This window comes from Petaurus breviceps, unplaced genomic scaffold (assembly GCF_028583685.1).
Source record: "Petaurus breviceps papuanus isolate PSGF00001 unplaced genomic scaffold, PetGlider_PUasm1.0 78, whole genome shotgun sequence".
Classification (NCBI taxonomy): Eukaryota; Metazoa; Chordata; class Mammalia; order Diprotodontia; family Petauridae; genus Petaurus; species Petaurus breviceps.
This window is the reverse complement of record NW_027186502.1, coordinates 1135696-1157364: the sequence shown is the minus strand read 5'-3', so window position 1 is coordinate 1157364 and position 21669 is coordinate 1135696. Positions and strand designations below refer to the sequence as shown.

At 39.2% G+C, this 21669-nt stretch overlaps 1 protein-coding gene across 1 annotated transcript in view; it reads right to left on the bottom strand.

Annotated features, from left to right (window-relative positions):
• ANO2 (anoctamin 2) overlaps window positions 1-21669 on the bottom strand; it is a 573391-nt gene that overhangs the window by 65793 nt on the left and 485929 nt on the right. The window contains exon 21 of the mRNA XM_069106084.1: window positions 11555-11700. Coding sequence (XP_068962185.1) covers window positions 11555-11700 — 146 coding nt within the window. The remainder of the gene's footprint in view (window positions 1-11554; window positions 11701-21669) is intronic.

Genomic DNA, 21669 nt, shown 5'->3' with positions numbered 1-21669 from the left:
TATTTTACAGAAAAGGGAACTGAGGCAGTCAGAGGTTAAGTGACTTGCTCACAGTCAAACATCTAGTAAGGGTCTGAGGCTCAGGTCACCCTGACTCCAAATCCAGGGTTCTAGCCACTGTTCCAAATGAGACTAATGTTCAGAGAAGTTTAGTAACTTGAACAAGGTCACCCATTCCCCTATGTTTGCAATCTAGATGTCATTATGGACTCTTCAGTATCTCTCAGGTCCCCAATCCTATCTGTTTTTGAAAGTCTATTGTTTTCACCTTTGTAACACTCTTGAATATGCTTCCTTCTTTCATCTGGTACAGTCATCAGCCTGGTGCAGACCATCATCATCACCTCACATCTGGACTATTATTTTTTTTTTCTTTTTGGATGGGATAAGGCAGGGCAATTGGGGTTAAGTGACTTGCTCAGCTAGTAAGTGTGTTAAGTGTCTGAGGCCACGTTTGAACTCAGGTCCTCCTGACTCTGGGGCTGGTGCTCTATCCACTTTACCACCTTAGCTGCCCAGCATGCCTGGATTATTGCAATAGCCTACTAGTGAGTCTGCCTGCCTCAAGTCTCTTCCTACTCCGTCCATTCTACATTCAACCACCAGTTCCTAAAGCACAGGTCCCACCATGTCATTCTTTTATTGAAAAAACTCCACTGGTTTCCTATAATGTCTAGAGTCAAACATAAAATCTTGTTTGGTATTCACAGCCCTTCATAACTTATCCCTTCTACCACTCCTCTATACAAATACACAGCTTTCCAGTCTTCTCACACTTCATACCCCTGCTTTCATGAACGCTTGGATATAGGAACACTTGGTATCTTTGCTGTTCCGTGAACAAATCACTCCAGATCTCTGTTCCAGGCATTTTCCTTGACCACCTCCCATGTCTGGAAGACTCCTTCTTATCTCTACCTCTTGGCTTCCTTGACTTCAAGTCTTAGCTAAAATCTCATCTTCTATAGGAAGCCTTTCTCAATCCCTCTTGATTCTAGCACCTCCCTCCTACTAATTATTCCCTTTTTACCCTGCACATACCTTGTTTGCATACATTTATCTGCCTCTCCTCTCCTTGTGCCTCCGCTTAGATTGTGCGCCCTCCAGGGCAAGGACTATCTTATGCCTTTCTTTGCATCCCCAGCATGAAGCGCTGTGCCTGGAACTTAGTAGGAGCCTAATCAATGCTTACTAACTAATGATAATAATATTCCTAAATAATGATAATAACAACGATCCTTTTCGAGATCACAGGATCACCAGTTTTGTGGATTATGAAGTGTTGTCTGAGATTTCTTGATGACAACCAGAGCCAACATCTCTTTGGAAAATCATACTTTTAAAGTCTCTGCCTTCATCTGAATGGATACTGGCAGGAAGATGATACACAGAGCGATAGATTTCCACAGTGTCTCGTCAGTTGTGGAGCCTTCCTGGAGTCTTGTTGGATGTCGATTGAGAATACCAATTAAAGCAATCCATCACCACCAATATATGACTTATGTCCTTGCTATTTCCTCCCAGAGAGAGGAAGTTAATGCAGACAAGTTCCAAAGGCTTGCTAGTACTTATATTTTCCAAGTAAGCAACATGAAGTGGTGATACTTTTGCCTGTGCACAAAGGGTCTAAGTTTCACACTTTTTGGTGCTATCTGTGGCCCTTTTGGACCAGTAATGTTTTCTCATCTAAAGTCCTCTCTTAACTGATATGTCCAAAATCATCTGTAGAGCTTCATGGTCATACGAGCTATGCCTTGGGTAGCTACAATTGTTTCCTGGTACCATGAGTGGAATTAGTAACAGTACAATGGAGTCCTCCGTTGAACAGCTCCAACTTCTGTCATTGTCTCAGTGGAAAAGTGCCCGCAAAAGACTGGTACCTGAGTGCTTTGCCATCACCACCACACTTCTTAGTCCTTCATTCTAGTTGTGCAGTCATTCAGTTATATCTGACGCGATATGATCCTGTGAACCATAGCATGCCAATGGCAAAGCTATTGGAGTAGTTTGCCATTTCCTTCTCTGGTGGACTAAGGCAACTGAAGTTAAATGACTTGCCTAAGGGCACACAGTTAGTGTCAGAAGCCGGATTTGAACTCAGCTCTTTGTGACTCTAGGCCCAGTGCTCTTTGCACTGAGCCACCAGGTGCCTCTATCATCCATGCAGCCCTTCATTAAATCACCTGCTCTCTTGACCAGTCATCCACCGAAAGCTGAAGTAAGAAGCTTTGTTCAATGAAGTGAGATTCACAAATGCTGCTGGTGTGTAGTCTGGTGGAAGGCCCAGACTTTGAGCTGTATGGTCATCTATTTGCAGTCTAGTCATTTGGGAGTTGCACACAGCATCCATTCCTTCTTTAGGCATTATCACAGCTTTCATGCCTTGTGGTCTCTGACCAGGACATATGCATCCTAAACCTTAGTATTTCCTGAATGGTGGTGAATGCTCCATGAATATCTGATGCTGCCATCAATTCATCATCCGGATTGAGACTTACCAGAATATGTCAGCAGACTATTGCCAGCACAATTTGTGAGCACTCCATACACAGTGTGTCAACGTCAGCCCACTTCAAAGACAAAGACTGACTTGGGGATGGAGTATACTGCATGGTGCTTAAACTTAGGCTAGCAAATGCAACTGGTTTCATGTGACCATCACTCTTTTGGTACAGGACTGCTCCAAAGTCCTCCAAGCTGGTATCTGCATGCATGACAAATGTCTTGTATGGGTCATCATAGGCTAACAGCAACACATGTGTGAGACAGTGGGCCAAGACTGAAAGTTTTTTCACATCTATCTGTCCAATGACCCTTAAAAGTGCACTGCTGGTTTTGGAGGGGAAAAGCCCTTTGTGTTTCTTTTGTCCCTCTGTTTCTTTCCTCTTCAATCATATATGCTTCAGTGAGGTCATTCAGTAGTTTAGTATAACAGTATAATTTAACAAATTTTTGTTAAACTAATTTTTAACAAAATTTTGGCAGTATCTACTAAATCCAAGAAGTTCTCAAATTTTAAGATTTTTTTTAACCATAGCCAAGTCAAGAACGGTTTTTATCTTCTCCGGGTTCATGTTCACATCCAGTTGTGATCCAATGTGACCCACATACTTGATAAAAGTTGGAACTTGTCAAATTAAAGATCCAATCCATTTCTTTTAGCCAATCCAACACTTTTACAATATCTCCTTATGTTCTTCTAGGGTCTTCCCCAAAGGATGATGTTATTAAGGTATACCAACACTTGAAAGTAATTCATGTCTCCATCTATTTTATCAGTCTTTGGAAGGTGGTTTGTGTTTCTGAGATGCCTTGGGACATACATTTGAACTGTAAAACTAACCTGGAGAGATGAAAGCAGTCTTTTCTCAACTTTCTTTGTGACAGGAATCTGGTAGAATCTGCTGCACAAATCCAACCCAGAAAAAAAAACCAACATTGGCTGCCTAATAGATAATTGAGGGCATCTTGAACCACTGGTATGGTGTACTGGTTCAATTTGGTCTTCTTTTCTTTATAGTTTTTGCCAATTTTAAATAGATTTTATTCCCTAGGACAAGAACTGAATTTCCACTTGTTTATAGTAATGATAAAATGCAGCGTTGTTCATTTCTCTCCCTCTGCACACATTCAAGTGTTCAGAATGCCCAGATTTACCCAGAAGCTTAAATGTTACTTTTAAACAGCTACTGCCTTGGCTTCAAATTTGAGTCCTTCAATTTTTGGAAAGCTGCATGGAATGCCCTTTCTTCTGGTATGTTTAATTGACCTCTTCAATGGTGGGTCCAGAAGAAGCACCTCCAGATGGGGCTGCTCCACCCCCTGGGAACCCACCAGTCATGCCCCCTGCACTCTGATACAGCTTAGTAATGATGGACTTGCAGACCTCCAATTCTTTCTGCCTATGCTCAAATTCTTCCTTCTCAGCCATCTGGTTCTTATCCAGTCAGTTCATTATTTCATTACATTTGTCAAGGATATTGTTTGTCTTTATCACTAATTTTGCCTTGCAGTTTTTCATCCTCTATGGCAGCCTTCATGTTGAAAGCATAAGATTCAAGAGAATTCTTGGAAGACACCTTGTCTCTTTATGTCTCATCCTCAGCCTTGTATTTCTCAGCCTTCTGGACCATATGCTCAATGTCTTCTTTGCTCAGAAGTCCTTTATCATTGGTGATGCTGATCTTGTTCTCCTTGTCTGTGCTGTTCTTCACAGCAGAAACATTGAGGATGCCATTTGCATCAATGTCAAATATTATTTCAATCTGAGAAACACCCCTAGGTGCTGGGGCAATCCCTTTGAACTCAAATCTGCCAACAGGTTGTTAGCTTTTGCCATTGCTCTCTAACCTTCATAAACCTGAAAAGGCACACCACTCTGGTTATTCAAATAGGTGGTAAAGGTCCGTGTTTGCTAGGTGGGGTTACATTTGATCAGAACGGTCATAACTCTACCAATGGTTTCAATTCCAAGGGAAAGAGGAGTGACATCCAACAGCAGCAAATCTTGCACATTCTCATATTTATCTCCAGACAACATGGAAGCCAGGACAACTGCACCACAGGCAACAGCCTCATCAAGAGTGATACTCTTGTTGAGCTCCTTGCCATTAAAAAAGTCTTGCAGTACCTTCTAGATTTGGGAATAGAACCCCCCCCCCCCCGGATGATGTCATGAATCTGTGATTTATCTAGTTTGGCATTTCTTAAGGTCTTTTGGACAGGGTCCAGTGTGCCATGGAAGAGATCAGCATTTAGCTCTTCAAAACAGGCACAGGTGATTGATGTATAGAAGTCAAAACCTTCATAGAGGGAGTCAATCTCAATACTGGCCTGGGTACTGGAAAAGAGGATATGTTTTGAAGAGCTAAATACTGATCTCTTCCAAAAAGAGGTGTGAACATGGTGTTCTCACTGATGTCCTTCTTGTGTCTTCACTTGAACTTGGCAATAAAATGGTTTACCTCGCCACCCAACTGGGTGTCCCCAGCTATGGAGTAGACCTCAAAGATGTCATTTGCAATGGTAAGAATGGAGACATCAAAAGTACCATTTCCAAGATCAAAGATAAACACATCTCAACACCAATCTTTTTGTCCAACTCATAAGCAATAGCAGTAGTAGTTGACTCATTGATGATTCAGAGCACATTGAGACCAGCAATGCTTCCAGCATTATGGTGGTCTGACCTTGGGAATAGCTGAAACAGGCTGGTACTGTGACCAGAGCTTTTGTGACAGACTACCCAAGGTAAACTTCAGCAATTTCTTTTCATCTTGGTCAAGACCATAGAAGATACTTCTGGATAGAAACTTTTGGTCTCCCCTTTTGTACTCCACTTAGACCTTAGGCTTGCCTGCATCATTCACCACCATAAAAGGCCAAAGCTTTATGTCTTGTTATATACAGTGTGTGTATATATATATATATATAGTTACATACAACTACATCATCAAATCTGTGACAAATCAGATGTTTGGCATCAAAAACTGTGTTGGTGGAGTTCATTGCAACTTAATTCTTTGCAGTATCACTGATAAATATTCTGTGTTGGTGAAGATGATGTAGTGTGGGGTGGTCCTGTTTCCTTGGTCATTGGCAATGATCTCCATGTTCCCATATTGGAAGTAAGTGGTTCCAAGATCAATGCCAACTGTGGGCCCCTTTGACATGGTTGTAACTGACCACTGTGAGGAAGAAGGGTTGCTGTTGTGCTGAACAGACCTGGTCCTCTTTTTCAAAGTCCAGTAGTCTACATACATACGTATTTATTCTTGGCACCATCACTATAAGAGATAATTAACTCTGAGATGATGCCATTCACCAGCACGTTCTTGAGATGTTCTCTGACGTAATCCATTACAGACAAAGTGAACTTTCTAGATCTTCCCCCAAATGGTTATGAGTCAGTGAACTGGATTCTGTGATTTGCTCCCTGTGCACCACCCATAACCTATTCAAGAACATACCTGCTGAGCTTCTACCTCAGCTTCTCCTTCTATTCCTTTGGCACCAAGGAATATCCAAAGTCAAATGTCTTAGAGTCAATTTCAGTGGCTGAAGAGATAAGGATGCCCTTGTGATATTCACTGTTACCATTTGACTCTATCCTCTTGCACACCTCCTTACAAGCTGCATGCATGCTCAAAATGAAGGCATTGAGTCCCAGTTGCTTATTTGTAGCATTCTGCTGGTGTTCAAAACAGACTGGAATTGAGGTACTCAGTCTAATAACACTTAAAAAGTCTGACAAACCAGCACCAGAAAGCTCATTACTTTATTGACACCAGCAACTTTATCTTTAGGAAAATTCTAAGAGCACTTCAATTTATCCCAAGCACATTTGGATATACCAGACAATATACTAGTGTAATGGTAATGAGAATTTGAAGATCTTCCCTGTTCCTTAATAAGCCTAACGAAATAAAGAACTTCCTTGCTTCAAAAATAAATTCTTCCTCCTAATAGACTGAATGTAATTGCATGAAGCCTGTGGTGGGAGGAGTTTGCTGAAGGGTGGAACAGAGCCCGCTAGAAGTCAGAGCAAGCTAGAAGGTTGGGAGGAGAGGACACTTCTGAGGGAGACAGATAAGCTTGTGAGTAAATATTGGTCTTGTGTGTTGGTTTGTAGGAAGGCTAAAAGATGGTGTGGCTCTCTGTACTGTTGTGGTTTATTAACTTCTTTGCTACTATGATGGAATTGGCTTACTGGTTTTGGAATTTGGGTTTCTGGTGTCTGCATAAATGCTTTGCTTTTGTCTTCTATATGGAAAATCTGTTATATTTTGTGATCGAGCACAATGCAGGTATATTTATAGTGACTGTGGGCACTGTGAATATTGCATTGGTGCTACAACTCAGCCCTCCAAAGCCAAAGTCTACAAGAGGCTATATAGATATTTTCTTTAAATTTTCCTCATATAATGAGTGATCAGTTGCACTCCAATGTACAGGACAGCAATGCAATGCATATTCTCAATTTTCAGTCACCTCTATGCAAAGTCCTAGGAGTGCAGGAAAAGAGCCACTTGGAATTGTTGATGAGAACACTGTCAGTGCTGATAGGGAATGGGGAAACCTCTTTCCTTGACCTTACTTACTTTTCTCTGAAACTAGTCCTGTAGCCATTGACAACTTCTGAAGTACCAAGGTCCCATTCTGTTCACAAGTGATTTTAGCCTGTCTGTGGCCATTTTCTCCACAGCTGTAACAGAGGTCCAGTCTTCCTCCTTAATATTCCCCAGATGGTGGTGCATGTATGACAATTTGTCATGGACTTTGTTCACTTGGTCCAGTACTTTTCTCAGAAGATCAGGGTTATCCAATTAATTAATTAAATAAATGTCTATCAAAGCTTTCTTGTAAGATTCCATTCCATTCCCCCCCCCCCCTTGTTCCATCTTATATCTTGGGTGTATATTTTCACTTGAATTTCTGAACTATGTTCATGTGGGATGTTAGGATCCACAGGCCAAGACCACTCCTCTCTTTTCACTCCCCTCTTTTTACTATTAGGAGAAACCCTGTTTTCTAGAGCCAAGATCCAGCAAGCAAACTGTGCCCTGACCTTGGCATAACAACAATCCTTTGTGCTCACCCTCTGTATGAACTCTGCTGCATCAAAATCATAGAATTGTTTCACCCTAGCCCCAGGTTCAGACAAGCACCTGTAGGAACAACTTTCTGCTTACGAAGCCCTGGTATGAATCAAATTTGCCTCATTGTTTCCGTTATCTCCTCACTGTCATGGCTACAGCTCATTGCCTGTCTTTCTCTAGACCCTTCTACATGTATCAAGACTTAGCACCATATAATGGATCTCCTAGCTACTAGAGCAGACCTTGGCACACGGGTCTAGTTTCCCTTCTCCAACAGAATAAAGAAGCTTTTTTACCTATAACTTCTGTGAGTAATTTAGTCATTTTTTTCAGGGTTTGACAGGGATTTCCCAGTGGTTATCTTTTGAGATACCCCTGAGTCTATTTTCCACATCACTTAGAGTACCAAAACACTTCAAAACTACTTAAAGTCTTGGTTGCCCAACCATAGTCATGCATCTAAGTAGAACAATGGATAGAATGCTGGGCCTGTAGTCAGGAGGATCTGAGTTAAAATCCAACCTCCTTTATTCACTAGCTATATGATACTGGCCAAGGCATTTAGCTCTATTTGCCTCACTTTCCTCTTCTGTAAAATGAACTGGAGAAGGAAATAGCAAACCCCGCTAGTGTCTTTGCCAAGAAAACTCCAAATGGGGTCACAGAGTTAGACACAACTGAACAAGTGAAACAAATTTTTTTTTTTAATATTTGAGGCCCATGTGTACTCGCTCCAACTTGACCTAGCCCTTCATGTCAGGCATTGCTGCTCCCAGTTTTATTAATTTCTATAATTTAGCATTCACACAAAGTACAGTAAATGGCTTTGCACCTCTGTGCTGATACGTAGATTTGAACAATGTGTAATATGCATGTGTTGGTATTTGACTATCCCCAAGTCATTTTTTAAGAACTTTGTAAGCATTTTTGCCATATCTTTGCTGGAATCTTGGAATCAGATTTCCCAAAAGTATAAAAGCATTTCCACTGAGGCTCCCTGTAAGCCAGTCCCTCTTCATTATGTTGGAGGCCCTCCATTTATAAAGTGCCACTAGCTCCCACGTAATTCAGGTTTCCATGTTTTTTCCCTGAGGGCACATTGTACCTCTTCTGAGAAAGTTCCTAAATTGGGCTAGATATGTTTCTCTGCCAAGATCTACTCTGTCCTGTGCCTGTCACCAAGCAGAGGTTTTCTGCCTCATTCATTTGGCCCTTCTTCCTTTTCACTTTGAGAAGAAGGAATTGGTTTTGTTCCAACACCACCTTCTATGAGGTTCCACTGATTTGTCTTCCTGAAACTTAATGTGCTTGTCACTGGCTTGTGTGTCTGATGTGACACTGACATCAGCCTCAAGGGAGATATCCTGCCTTGGACATCTCGACATAAGTAGAAGCACTCTTTGCCTGATGGAATATAGCCTCCCCATCAATAGCATATTTGTCGTCTGCTGAAGCCAGCCAAGAATTTTCCTTAACCTCTTGAACAGATGAGAACCCAAATGTCTTTTCAAGCTTGATCCTCAACCGCTTAATTTTACTGTCCCCTTTGCTCACCAAAGTCATGATTTTATTTAAAATGCATCATGTGAGTGGGGGAAGGGAGGCCCGAAACAATATCCAGTTCACTATTTGAGTGTTTTTTGGTAATTTGTTACATTCATTATAACACATCCATAAGTGGCTAATTTATGCTCTTCTTCCTCATGAGAATGAATCTTTTTCAGCCCCTCATGTCATTACCAGGTGAAGTATTTGAAAAGAGGTTTTTTATGAATATTTAGAATGAGGGAATTCTTGGCAAAAAGAGAAATCATACAGTGGGGAAAATGCTACCTGGGGAATCAAAGGAACTGGGTTCACTATCACTATCTATTTCTGGTCCCCCAAAATAGGCCTTACCTTTTAACAAATGATTATAGTGAAGCAAAACAAATTTATACGTTGGCCATGTATGAAAATGAATGTTTTATTTTACACCTCTAGTACATAAACTCCCAGCCAAGAGGTAGGAGGAATAAATGTCTCGTCAAGAATTTTCCAGAGTCATAATTGTCCAATGCACTGATCAGAGTTCCACAGTCTTCCAAAATTGTTTTCCTTTACATTACTGTGGTTATCATATAAATTGTTCATGTTCTGCCTATTTCACTCTGCATTAATTTACACAAGTCTGCTATTTCTCATGACACAAAACTATTCCATTACATTATCATAATTTACTCAGCCATTTTCCAATTAATAGCCACCTGCTTTGTTCCCAGTTTTTTGTGACAACAGAAAGTTCTCCTATACATATTTTTATGATATATGGGTCCTTGCCCTCCTTCTCTGATTTCTTCAAGCAAGTCCGAGTAGTGATGTTACTTAGTAAAAAGGCACATGAAGTTGAGTATCATTTTTGGTATAGTTCCAAAATATTTTCCAGAATGATTGGACCAATCATAGTTCCACCCACAGTGAAGTAGTGTGCCAGTCCCTTCATAGCTCTTTCAAAAATTTTCCTTTTCCTGTTAAGTCATCTTTGCCAATCTGATGGGCATGACGATGAACCTTTGTTATTTAATTAGCATTTCTCTTATTAGTAGTAATATGAAAGTTTTTGACATAGTTGTTGACAGTTTGCTTTCTTTTGAAAACTGCATATATTCTTTGATTATCTTGTGGGGGATCATACATATATACATATATAATCATACATATATACAGGCATGTGTACACATGTATATGTGTATGTGCACATATATAAATGTGCACGCATATGATGCATGTATATATGATGCATGTATGTATATATACATGTGTATATACACACATATATATGTGTGTGTATATATCTATATATATCTGCCTATTAAAGTCAGACATTTATGGGAGAAATTTACTACAAAAATATTCCCCCAATTGTCTCCCTTCAGATTCTGATTGGATTTTTTTTTTGTCAAAACTTTTTCAACTTTGTCTGATAAAAATTTTCCATCACATCTTTTATGATCATCTTTTTCCCTTGCTTTGTCAAAATCTCTTCCCCTATCCATAGTTGCATAAGCAGTCTCCTTCTCTTCTCCTCTTATTTGATTATGTATGACCTTTTTATACTTAGGTCATGTATCTACATAACCCACAAGTGGTCATGTCGTGGCTACCTGCAGACCTTCAACATGGGAGAAATCTGTTATCACCCCAGAGAGGCCATTGCACTTCTCGATATTTCTAAATATTAGTAAGCTTTTCTTGACATCAAATTTGTTTTTTTTCAATTTCTACTAGCTCTCCCTTTGGTGTCAACATAATAGGTCTAATCTGTCTTCTATACGCGGGTCCCTCAAACATGTAAAAAGCATTATCATGATCCCCAGAAGTCTTCTCTTCTCCATACTAACCATCCTCAGATCCTTCCTCAGATCATCATATGACACAGACTTAAATCCTTTCACTATCTTAGATTCCTTCCTTTGGAGAGACTCTGTCCTATCACTGTCCTTCCTAAAATGTGGCTCTCAGAATTGAATACAATATTCCCAATATGATCTGACCATGGCGGAGTAAAACACAATAATTTCTGAAAGTTATATTTTTCAATGAAGCCCAAGACTGTATTAGATTATTTTTGGCTTTTACACCACACTACTGATCTATAATGAGTATGAATGACAATGATCACAGAAAACAATAGAAAGCTACATGGAACCATGGAGATCATTAGTTCAATTCCTTCATTTTGAATAAGAAAACAGACCAAGATATGAATAGATTTGTCTGTGTTCCTACAATTAGTTGGTAGCAGACCTAGATCTTGATCATAGGTTGTTTGCTTTTTACTTGAATTTCAGGATTCTTCTAATGAAAATAACGTATGATCCTGAATGAAACTAAATAGATCTGTAAATATAAGTCTAATAAGTTATTTGCCCAATTCCTACCCAAGTTTTATTCATTAGGTGAAGATGAATTCTTACTCATTTCCATATATTCAGGAGTCAATCCAGTATATGGCTCCAAGCTGTAGTCCAGGTCCCACTGCTTAGGCTGCTTTAATTCCACAGAGGCCGTTTCTCCAGGTTCTGTCTCATCCTTCAGCTTTCGGAATAACTTCTTGAGTTTTCTGAGAACAGAAATGGGCCAGTTACCAAAGGCTACATGTAAGAATAACAACTCATGTTTATATGATGTTTTAAGGTCTGCAAATTGGTTTCCTTAAAAAAAGCATAAAAGGAAGGCAGTACAAACATTATCATCCCCATTTTGTATGAGAGGAAAACAAAACTCTGAGGGGTTAAGTGGCAATAAGTATTGGAGTCAAACTTTGAAACCTCTGATTCTCTTCTGACTAAATCACTCTGGGACAGGGACAGCCCTGCCAGGATTTCTATTTCCCATTTCACAGAAGAAGAAAAAGAACATGAGGATTTAAGACAATTTGCATTGTTAAAAAGACAGAAATTAACCCAAAGTTTACCTTTCTTTAAAAAAGGAATAGAGTAGGTGGGGATTGTATTTACCAAGGTAGGGATGCTTAGTTGGCAGTGCTTCAAATTTTTTTTATTTTTTTCCACTTAATAGTATTTTATTTTTTCCTACTACATGTAAAAATAGTTTTCAACATTTATTTTTATGAGATTTTGAGTTCCAAATTTTTCTCCCTCCTTCACTTTCTTCCTCCCTCCCAAAGACAGTAAGCAATCTGATATAGGTTATACATGTACAATCATGTTAAATGTATTTCCACATTAGTCATGTTGTGAAAGAAGAATCAGAACAAAAGGGGAAAGCCATGAGAAAGAAAAAAAAACACAAAAAGTGAAAATAGAATGTTTCTATCTGCATTCAGACTTCATAGTTCTTTCTCTAGATGTGGATAGCATTTTCCATCATAAGTCTCTTGAAATTGTCTTGGATCATTACATAGTTGAGAAGACCTAAGTCTATCATAGTTGATCATTATACAATGTTGCTGATACTGTGTACAATGTTCTGACTCTACTTGCTTCACTCAGAATTAATTCATGTAAAGTGTTTCCAGGTTTTTTTCTGAAATCCACCTGCTCATCATTTCTTAAAGCACAATAGTATTCCATTACTTCCATACTAGTAGTTGTTTTGCAGGATCAAAGAGTATACATGGTTTTACAGCCCTTTGGGCATAGTTCCAAATTGCTCTCCAGAATGGTTGGACCAGTTCACAACCCCACCAACAATTCATTAATGTTCCAATATTTCTCCAACGTTTATCATTCTCCTTTTCTGTCATATTAGCCAATTTGTTGTGTGATGTGATACCTCAGAGTTGTTTTAATTTGCATTTCTCTCATCAATAGTGATTTAGAGCATTTTTTTCATGACTTCATATGATAGTCTTAATGTCTTCATCTGAAAACAGCACATTCATATCCTTTGAGCATTTATCAATTAGAGAATAACTCGTCTGCTTATAAATTTGACTCAGTTCTCTATATATTTGAGAAATTTTTCATTTCATAATGTTATTTCTTGTTTGGTCATAAACTCTTCCTTTTCCTAGAGACCTGACAGGCAAACTATTCCTTGCTCTCCTGATTTGCTTATCGAATCACCCTTTCAGACTAAATTATGTACCCATTTTGACCTTATCTTGGTAGAGGGTGTGAAATGTTGGTTTATGCCTAGCTTCTGCTATGCTGTTTTCCAAGCATTTTTTGTCTATACCAGAAGCTAGATTCTTTGGGTTTAAATGCTTCAATTTTAAATGATGGCCTAATTCAGTTGATGCAGTTTCTTTGTATAAATCCCAGGGATGGCAGAGAGGGTATTCATATTTAGATAGGAATTTAGCTGGAAGATCTCTGAAGTCCCTCCCAACTCTGAGATTCTGTGAAATCCTTAGAAAGGTTGTTCTAGCAAAGCTTAGAGTGAAGTTTAAGGCAGACTTGAATCTGCCTTGTGTGAATGTATATATGAGTTGATGATGCTGTCTTTTTTTTTTTAACTATCACCTAGCAATTCACTTTTTCCCCACTCACTGCCTACTTCTGTCACTGTCATGCCATCTGATCTTCAATAGAAGGGTCCATTGATCAATCAATCAAACAACAAGTATTCATTAAGTGATGAATGTTTCAGACTATTCTTTCTAAGTTCTGGGCACAGAAGACAAAAACAATCCCTACCTTCAAGGAACTTACAATTAATAATTGGGGGTGGGGGTGGGGGTAGAGAATGTACAAATGAAAACCGAAGCATTAGATTCAGAGTGACCTGAATCTCATTTAAGCTCTACCTGTTTTAAAAATATCAAAGAATTGGGGGGGGGGGAGAGCCGCAGCTAGGTGGTGCAGTCAATAGAGCACCAGCCCTGAAGTCAGGAGGACCTGAGTTCAAATCTGGCCTTAGATACTTGACACTCAACTAGCTGTGTGAGCTTGAGCAACTCACTTAGCCCACATTGCCTTGCCTTCCCCCGCGTCAAAAAAAAAAATATCAAAGAATGGAGATGAAGGAACCTTGACTTGATCATTCATGAAGTTGTGGCAAAATCAATGGAGTCACAGGATGTAAGTTCAAATCCTGCCATCACTGTTTATAGTAAACATATCTGTATCTGTAATCACAGGCAAGTGATTGAATTTCTCAGGGCCTCTATTAACTCATCTGCAAAAATGAGGGTCTCGGATTACTTAATTATTAAGATTCCTTTAACCTTGAATCCTATGATTCTACATGCCTAGTGAAGATGCTGAACTACTGAAAATATGTTTGAACCCTAACCTCTTGAAAGCTACCTTCCTCCTGTTCCCTGAGTCATAGCCCAGAAACCTGGCCTTGAGCAGTAAAGATTTAAATTAAATGTAAACAAAAACTTCTTGACATGTTAACCTTAATATGTCTATAACAGAATTCATTATCTTCCTATCTCCCTAAAATATCTTTGCTAATTTTCTTATTACTATCTACAGTACCGCTATCCTCCCAGTCATCTAGGCTTATGACCAAGGTGTCGTCCTCAACTCCTTACTCCCTCTCATTTTCTATATCCAGCCAGTTACCAAGACCCCTTCCTACTTATCTGGTCTTCTTTCATCTTACTTTCTCCCATGTGCTCTATGAACGGGTGACACTGGCCGTTTTTTGGATCCTCACACAAGATTCTAATATCACAACTCTGAACATTTTCACCCATTCCTGGAACACTCTCCTCACCTCCATTTCCTTATTTCCTTTACATCTTAATGACCTGCCTTCTGTAAGTAGCCCTTCCCAGTCCTCCTTAATCTTAAGGTCTTCCCTCAGAGATCGTCTATGTCCCAGTTTTCCCATACATATCTAATCTGTACAAAGTTGATTGCATGTTGTCACTTTATTAGATTGGGGGTTTGTCAAGAGCTGGAACTGTTTTTTGCCTTTCTTTGTAACCCTAGTACTAAGCACACTAACACATAGTAGGTTTGTGATAATAATAATAAACTTAATACTTATTGACTCGATTAATGGGTGTCCAATAAAAATTTTTTAATGATTCAATGAAGAAATAACATACCCTTCCCCACCCCACCTCCACCCCCATCTTGTTCCAAAAATCTATTTGGGGGGCAGGAAAAAGTGGCTGCCACAAGGAAATTTTAAAAAGACCAAGTCATTCCAGAGCAGGAATTAACAGAAATCCTGTAAGTTATATAACATACAGATGGGATGTTTTGAAACTTCAGATTATGATTCTGACCATATAATACACTCTCTCATTAAAATGACTTCTTTGATGTTACTCCCTTTTTCTTTTCATCTGTTCTTTCCTGTCCCCTTTTAATGACAAATTTCAGGAAATTTCCCCTAGAAGGCTTGGAACTTTTGATCTTCTCCTTCCTCAAGGGGTTGTCCAAATGTAGTAGTAATGGCATCTGTAGCTCAGTCCTTGAGATGCCTGGGAAACAAGAACTCTAAAACTTCAGATTTTGCTATCTTGACTTTCAATAAAGAAGACCAAATAATCCCTCCGATTAGAACTGCAGACAAAGAGGCCAAAAAGGCCATCTAGACCCAACTTATATGGGAACAAGAATTCTCTATATAAATAGTTATCATACCCAGTAGGACTCTCACGAATATAGTCCTAAATACTGTGCCTCTTTTAAAGCAAGCTAAGGCTTTATTATTTTTTGGCTGCCATGTCACAATGTTAACTCATATTGAGCTGCAGTACACAATATCTCCCAGATATTCAGCCATACCTCTATCATTGAATGCTTGTACAGTTGATGTTTTGAGTCTCAGTATAAGACTTTGCCATTTATTTCTATTGAATTTTATCATATTAGATTTGGATCTATATGCTAGCCTATAAAGAGCTTTATGAATCCTGGTTCTATCTTCCATTGTGTTTGCTTTCCCAGTCATCTCTGTACCATAAAAGACATGTGAAGAAGAGACAAAGTGAGTTGAAGGGACCTGTTTGAGGTCATAAAGCTAGTAAATGACATAACTGAGACCAGGTCCAAGTCTCCCGACTTCAAACTTCCTCTATTTTTTACATTAACCACTACTTTGGGCTATAATCTAAGACATGTCACCTTTCTATCCTCTGTCATGAGGAAATGCCTAACAGAATGGTCCACTTAAGAAAGCAACTTTTAAAAGCTGAATTCAATTCTTCTTTGCAAAAAATTCTTGGCTCTTCAAAAAAAAAGACCAATCCAAAAGTAGTGTAGACTACTTTGTGAGGTAGTGGGTTTGAGTCTTCAAAGAGAGGCCTGTTGACCATCGCCAGGGGAGAATGTAGAAGGGATTCCTGTCAATGTATGAATTGTTCTGTATGACCTCTGAAGATTCTTCCAACTCTAAGATTCCATGATTCTATGGAAGTGCTCAAGTGTGTTCCAGCAAAGGCTGGACTTGAATTTGTAGAGACTTCAAATGCGGGGATATGTGCATAGTGAAGCTACCTACAAGAGGTTTCAGAGGCTGGTCTGGCCACAAAGAGGGAAGTTCTAAGGGTTACATTACAATCTGTACTCAAAACCCATTGTGCTTCAAGCAGATGTTAGAACTAGAATAATCAAATGTAAAAACCCATGGAAAAAGGGACATGAACAATCATCCCAAGCTGTAAATAGCACAAGATTTGGTTCTTTCATTCTGCTTACCATACCCAAAGACTTCTCTAAAAAATCTGCCAATATATATTAGGCTCTGACCCTGAGCCTAATGGTCTGAAGTCCATACTGTTTATAATTATCTGACTGTCTGGACAGCATCTGCCACAGTTGTTTAAGGACATGAAACCAGCTAGATGCGTGAGTGGGGATAGTCTGTGAGGACAGGACATACTACCAAGTTTCATCTATGATTATATTCTCATTAACTGAAGAGCTGCACTCATAGCACTTAATGATCCCAAGTTTACTGCCTCCCTTGCAACATTTTATTTTTCCATTCTGAGCTGAAAGTAGCAGCCACCATCTTCACAGGCATCTTGAGAACCAGACCGAGGACAGGCATGAAGGCAGCATGAACTAGTGAAGAATGGCCCCAGACGGAGTCTGGGATTTGATGAGGAGGCAAGGGGAGAAATGGAGGAGGGGAGATGAGATCACTTCTCAAGGCTACAAAACCCTTTAGTTTTAAGTGGTGGCCAAGAGAGTAAATGCAGCTTTTGAACATCATCTAGGAGGGGCACTAGTGAAGTGCCCCAGAGTTCTGGGAGCTATAAGATATAGATACATATATAGATATTTCTATGTGTGTATAGATATATACATGCATATATACATATACATATGTATGTATAACATTTTAATTAATGCCTTGTATTAAGGTATTGATTGCATGCTTATTAAATTTGTAGATGACAGGAAGTTGAGAGGGATACAGACGTGTTTTTTAAGTACACTGGAATTTGAAGAATTCACTTTTTTCTTTTTTTGAAAAAAGAGACATTTGCTCATTCTTGGATCTGAAGTACCATCCTCATTGTTTTGGGTTTTTGTTTTTTTTTAGGCATTTGGGGTTAAGTGACTTGCCCAGGGTCACACAGTTAGTAAGTGTCTGAAGCTAAATTTGAATTCAGGTCCTCTGACTCCAGGGCTTGTCATTGTGCCAACCACCTAGCTGTCCCATACCCATTGTTTGTAAAAGATCACTGGAAACACCTCAGTAATCACATTCATTAATTCTTTCTACATCCTCCATAAGATTGCTCTAAAGAAAGCTGTTGGTAAGCTATGGAGTACTACATAAATTTGAAATAATGCTAACTTTTCTGTGCCTCAATTTCTACACTGTAAAATAAGTGGTTGCAACCAGATAATCTGTTCCATCTCTCAAGTCTATGAACTAAATCTAACAATGTTGCTATTGTTCAATGTGTGTGGAATTCTCCACTGGAATATCTTAAGGACACACACCCACACACACCCCCCCCACACACACACACACACACTCACACACACACACACACACACACACACACACACTTTATTATAGTCCTGACTTGGTTTTAATCAAAAGTGACGTAACTCTACTTCTCTACCCCTCTCATTTACCAGACACGGATCCATATGACTTTTGACTGATGTAGATAATCACATCTATACTCAAAGGACAAAGATTTAACACCATAGAGGATATTCAAAGGAACGTGATGCAGGCTCTGACGATAGTCGCAAACATATATTGGGCAATGCCAATGTCTATGGAATAAATCAACAGCCCCTCAAGGTGTTTACTTTAGAAGAAAGGGCATCACATTTGAAGTCGAAGGCCCTGGTTCTAAAATGGCCCTAGTACTTGATTGTGGGTCTGAACATGTCATTTGACATCTATACACCTAAGTTTTCTCATGTATAAGTGGAGAAAATGATACCTATTCTACCTACCTTATGAGGCTGTTGTGAGGAAAATGCTTCAAGAACCTTAAAATGATATATAAATAGTTGTTATTGGTGTGCACTACTCAGCTGGACACATAAGTTTTGGTATATTTCCTTAGAAATTCATCTCATTAAATTGTTGTCATACATGCATCTCCCTATGAACCTAGTTTCTGTTCATACCTCACGGACTAGATTCAGTTAATCATAAGACTGAGATCCCAAAGGGACCTTAGAAGTCTTCAAATGCAAATCCCCGTTTAACATATGAGGAAACTAAGGAAGAGAGAGAAGTGAAGTGACACGTCCCAAATCATACAGCTGATATGTGTCACAGGGAGCTGAAGACCCACGTGTGGACTCTAGGGCTTATTTTCTTCTAGGACTCCATGCACACAATAGGACAATACTGACAGTTCCAAAGGAAGGAGAGCAAGAACAAGAAACCAAGTGGAAGATGTTCTCTTTGTCTGATTTCATGTCTTATCTGTCTTTTCTGTTTGCCCATTTTCCTAAGGGATGAGTTTGGTTTCTTTCAAACATTATATAGAAACAAGGGCACAAGACATAAAGGGATGCAGCCAGTCTCCTAGCAGGCAAGGCATGTTTCTGGGAAGCCAATAGCACTTCTATGAAGAATGACGAAGCATGAACCGTGGGAAGCCATTTTTTTTTCATGCATATAGTGTAGCAGTAGAGGGCAGGGTTGATGGGGAGAAAGTCTGTAAGTACATAAAGAAGCATGACCCCAAGCATCCTTTTCAAACATGCTGCGCAGACTTTGTAAATAGAGTCCACCGAACATAACTACCTGTTCCTGACAACTTAAGACCATTATTATGAACATCTGCTATTATTTTACTCTGTAATACACTGAAGTGGGCAGGGATACTTGCCCCTCCATTAAATGGCCTTAGACTACTCATTATTTGAGATCTTGTGTCTAGTATTTATGGTTTTTGTCTCCTCCTCTGTTCTCAAGACTGTTAGCACTACTTCTCACTACTGCCTAAAACAGGCTCACAGCCCTCTTCCAAGTTCTTTTATTTTCCATTCAATTCAATAAACACTTAATAAGTATCTACTATGTTCAAGGTCATGTGCCTTCTAATTTGCCCTAGGCTTGGCAATCGGATAACATACACATTAAAATTACATGTAAAACGAGAGTAAACAAGCTGTGAGTATAGGCCTCAAGGGTTCTCTTATAAATAAAATTCATGAGTTTTTGTGAATAAACTTTGTGACATTCATTTTGTCTATCCAGATACTTTTTTGTTTGTTTCCTTCCTAGATCTTGAAAGTGTACTAGACAGAGAAATTTTCAAGTTAACTCAGTTCAGGACTTTCACTCCTCAGTACTTGGCAATCTGACTTCTGATCTCATTACTCAAACGAAACTATCCTTTCTAAAGTAAAAAAAAAAAAAGCATCTGATTACCAAGTTTGCTGTACTTTATTTATTCTTTCGCCTTTGTGATCTCTTTGTAACATCTGGTCCCAATTTACCATCCTCTTCTCCTAGATATTCTCTCCTCTCTGGGTTTTTGTGACACTGTTTTCTCTTGGTTCTCCTTCTGTCCATCTGGTCATTCCTTCTCCATCTCATTTTCTGGATCCTTATCATTCATATCCTCAAAGCTCTACCCTGACTTTTTCACTCTCTGTTCTATCTCTTGATGACCTTATCAGTCCATCCTTTCTATGATGGTGACTTCCAGATCTCTATATCCACCACCTGCTCTCTATTCTGACCTCCCGCACCACATCACCAACTGGTTATTTCTAACTCAATGTTCCATGAGCATCTCAGGTTCAACATATCCAAAACTGAGCTGCTCATCATTTTTCTTCCCACATCTACCCCATGTCCAAATTTCCCTTTTTCTGTCAGGGCTACTTTTATTCTTTCCATCACCCAGCTTAAAAGCCTGTGACATCCTCAAATACTTAGTCTCCCTCTCCACACATATCTGATCAGTTGCTAAATCTTAGTCCTTTCTCTACAACATTGCTTCATATCATCCCTTTCTCTCCACTCTCACAATCATCACCCCACATTTCTCACCTCTTTCCTTGACTATTACAATAGCCTCTTAATTAATGAAAGAGGTCAAAACCAGGGGCAAGGGGTGGAAATGTAAAGATGCAAGGTGAACTTGAAAGAGAACTGTCCAGGTCTAATAAACTTCCTTGAGTTATGGTAATTTCCCTTTCTTGGAGTTTTCTAAGAAGAGACTGGATGACACTTCTTGGCTATGTTATGGTATACCTTATTTTTATTTATGGGTTGCACTGAATGGCCACCGAAATCCCTTCAGATTCTGAAATTCTGTGGTCCTGTGGTCTCCCTGCCTCAATTCTCTCCCTACTCTGATACATTTTCCACACAACTTTCAAAGTGATTTTTTTTTCATTTTTTCCCCTGCTTTTTGGACGGCAATTGGAGTTAAGTGACTTGCCCAAGGTCACACGGCTAGTTTTGTGTGTGTGTGTGTGTGTGTGTGTGTGTGTGTGTGTGTGTGTGTGTTGTGTCTGAGGCTGCATTTGAACTCAGGTCCTCCTGACTCCAGGGCCAATGCTCTATTCTCTGCACCACCTAGCCACCCCCAAAGTGATTTTTCTAAAGCAGATATCATTTGTTCTATTATTCTTTTACTTAGTTAACTTCAGTGGCTCCTTACTTCTTTGAGCATCAAATATAAACTTCTCTGGTTGGCATTTTAAGCCCTTTGCAACCTAACCCCAATCTACCTCCCTAGTCTTATTACATATTTATGTATAATATAGTTTAATCAAACTGGCCTACTTAGTATTTCTCATACTGTACCTCCCATCAACATGCCTTTGCTTTGACTGTTTCCCACGTTTGGAATTCATCCCCTCCTTGCTGGTGTCCTTAAGATACTGAGTCTAGGATTCCCGGCTCCTTACAAGATTCATTTCCAGTATCACCTTCTACATGAAGCCATCCTGATCACCCATAGTTATTGTTTCCTTCCCCAAATTCCCCTGTGTCTATTTTTATCTAATTTAGATTTATGAAATGGAAAAGACTCAAAATGTCCAGGCTAGAAGAGACTTTAGTAATAATATAGTCCAACCTCTTCATTACATAGGTATGGAAATTAAGAATTAAAAATATGCAATGATTTATCAAATATTAGATAGCAATATATTTCTACTTCTTTTTCAACATTCTGCAAAATTACAAATTCTAAAATCAACATACGTAC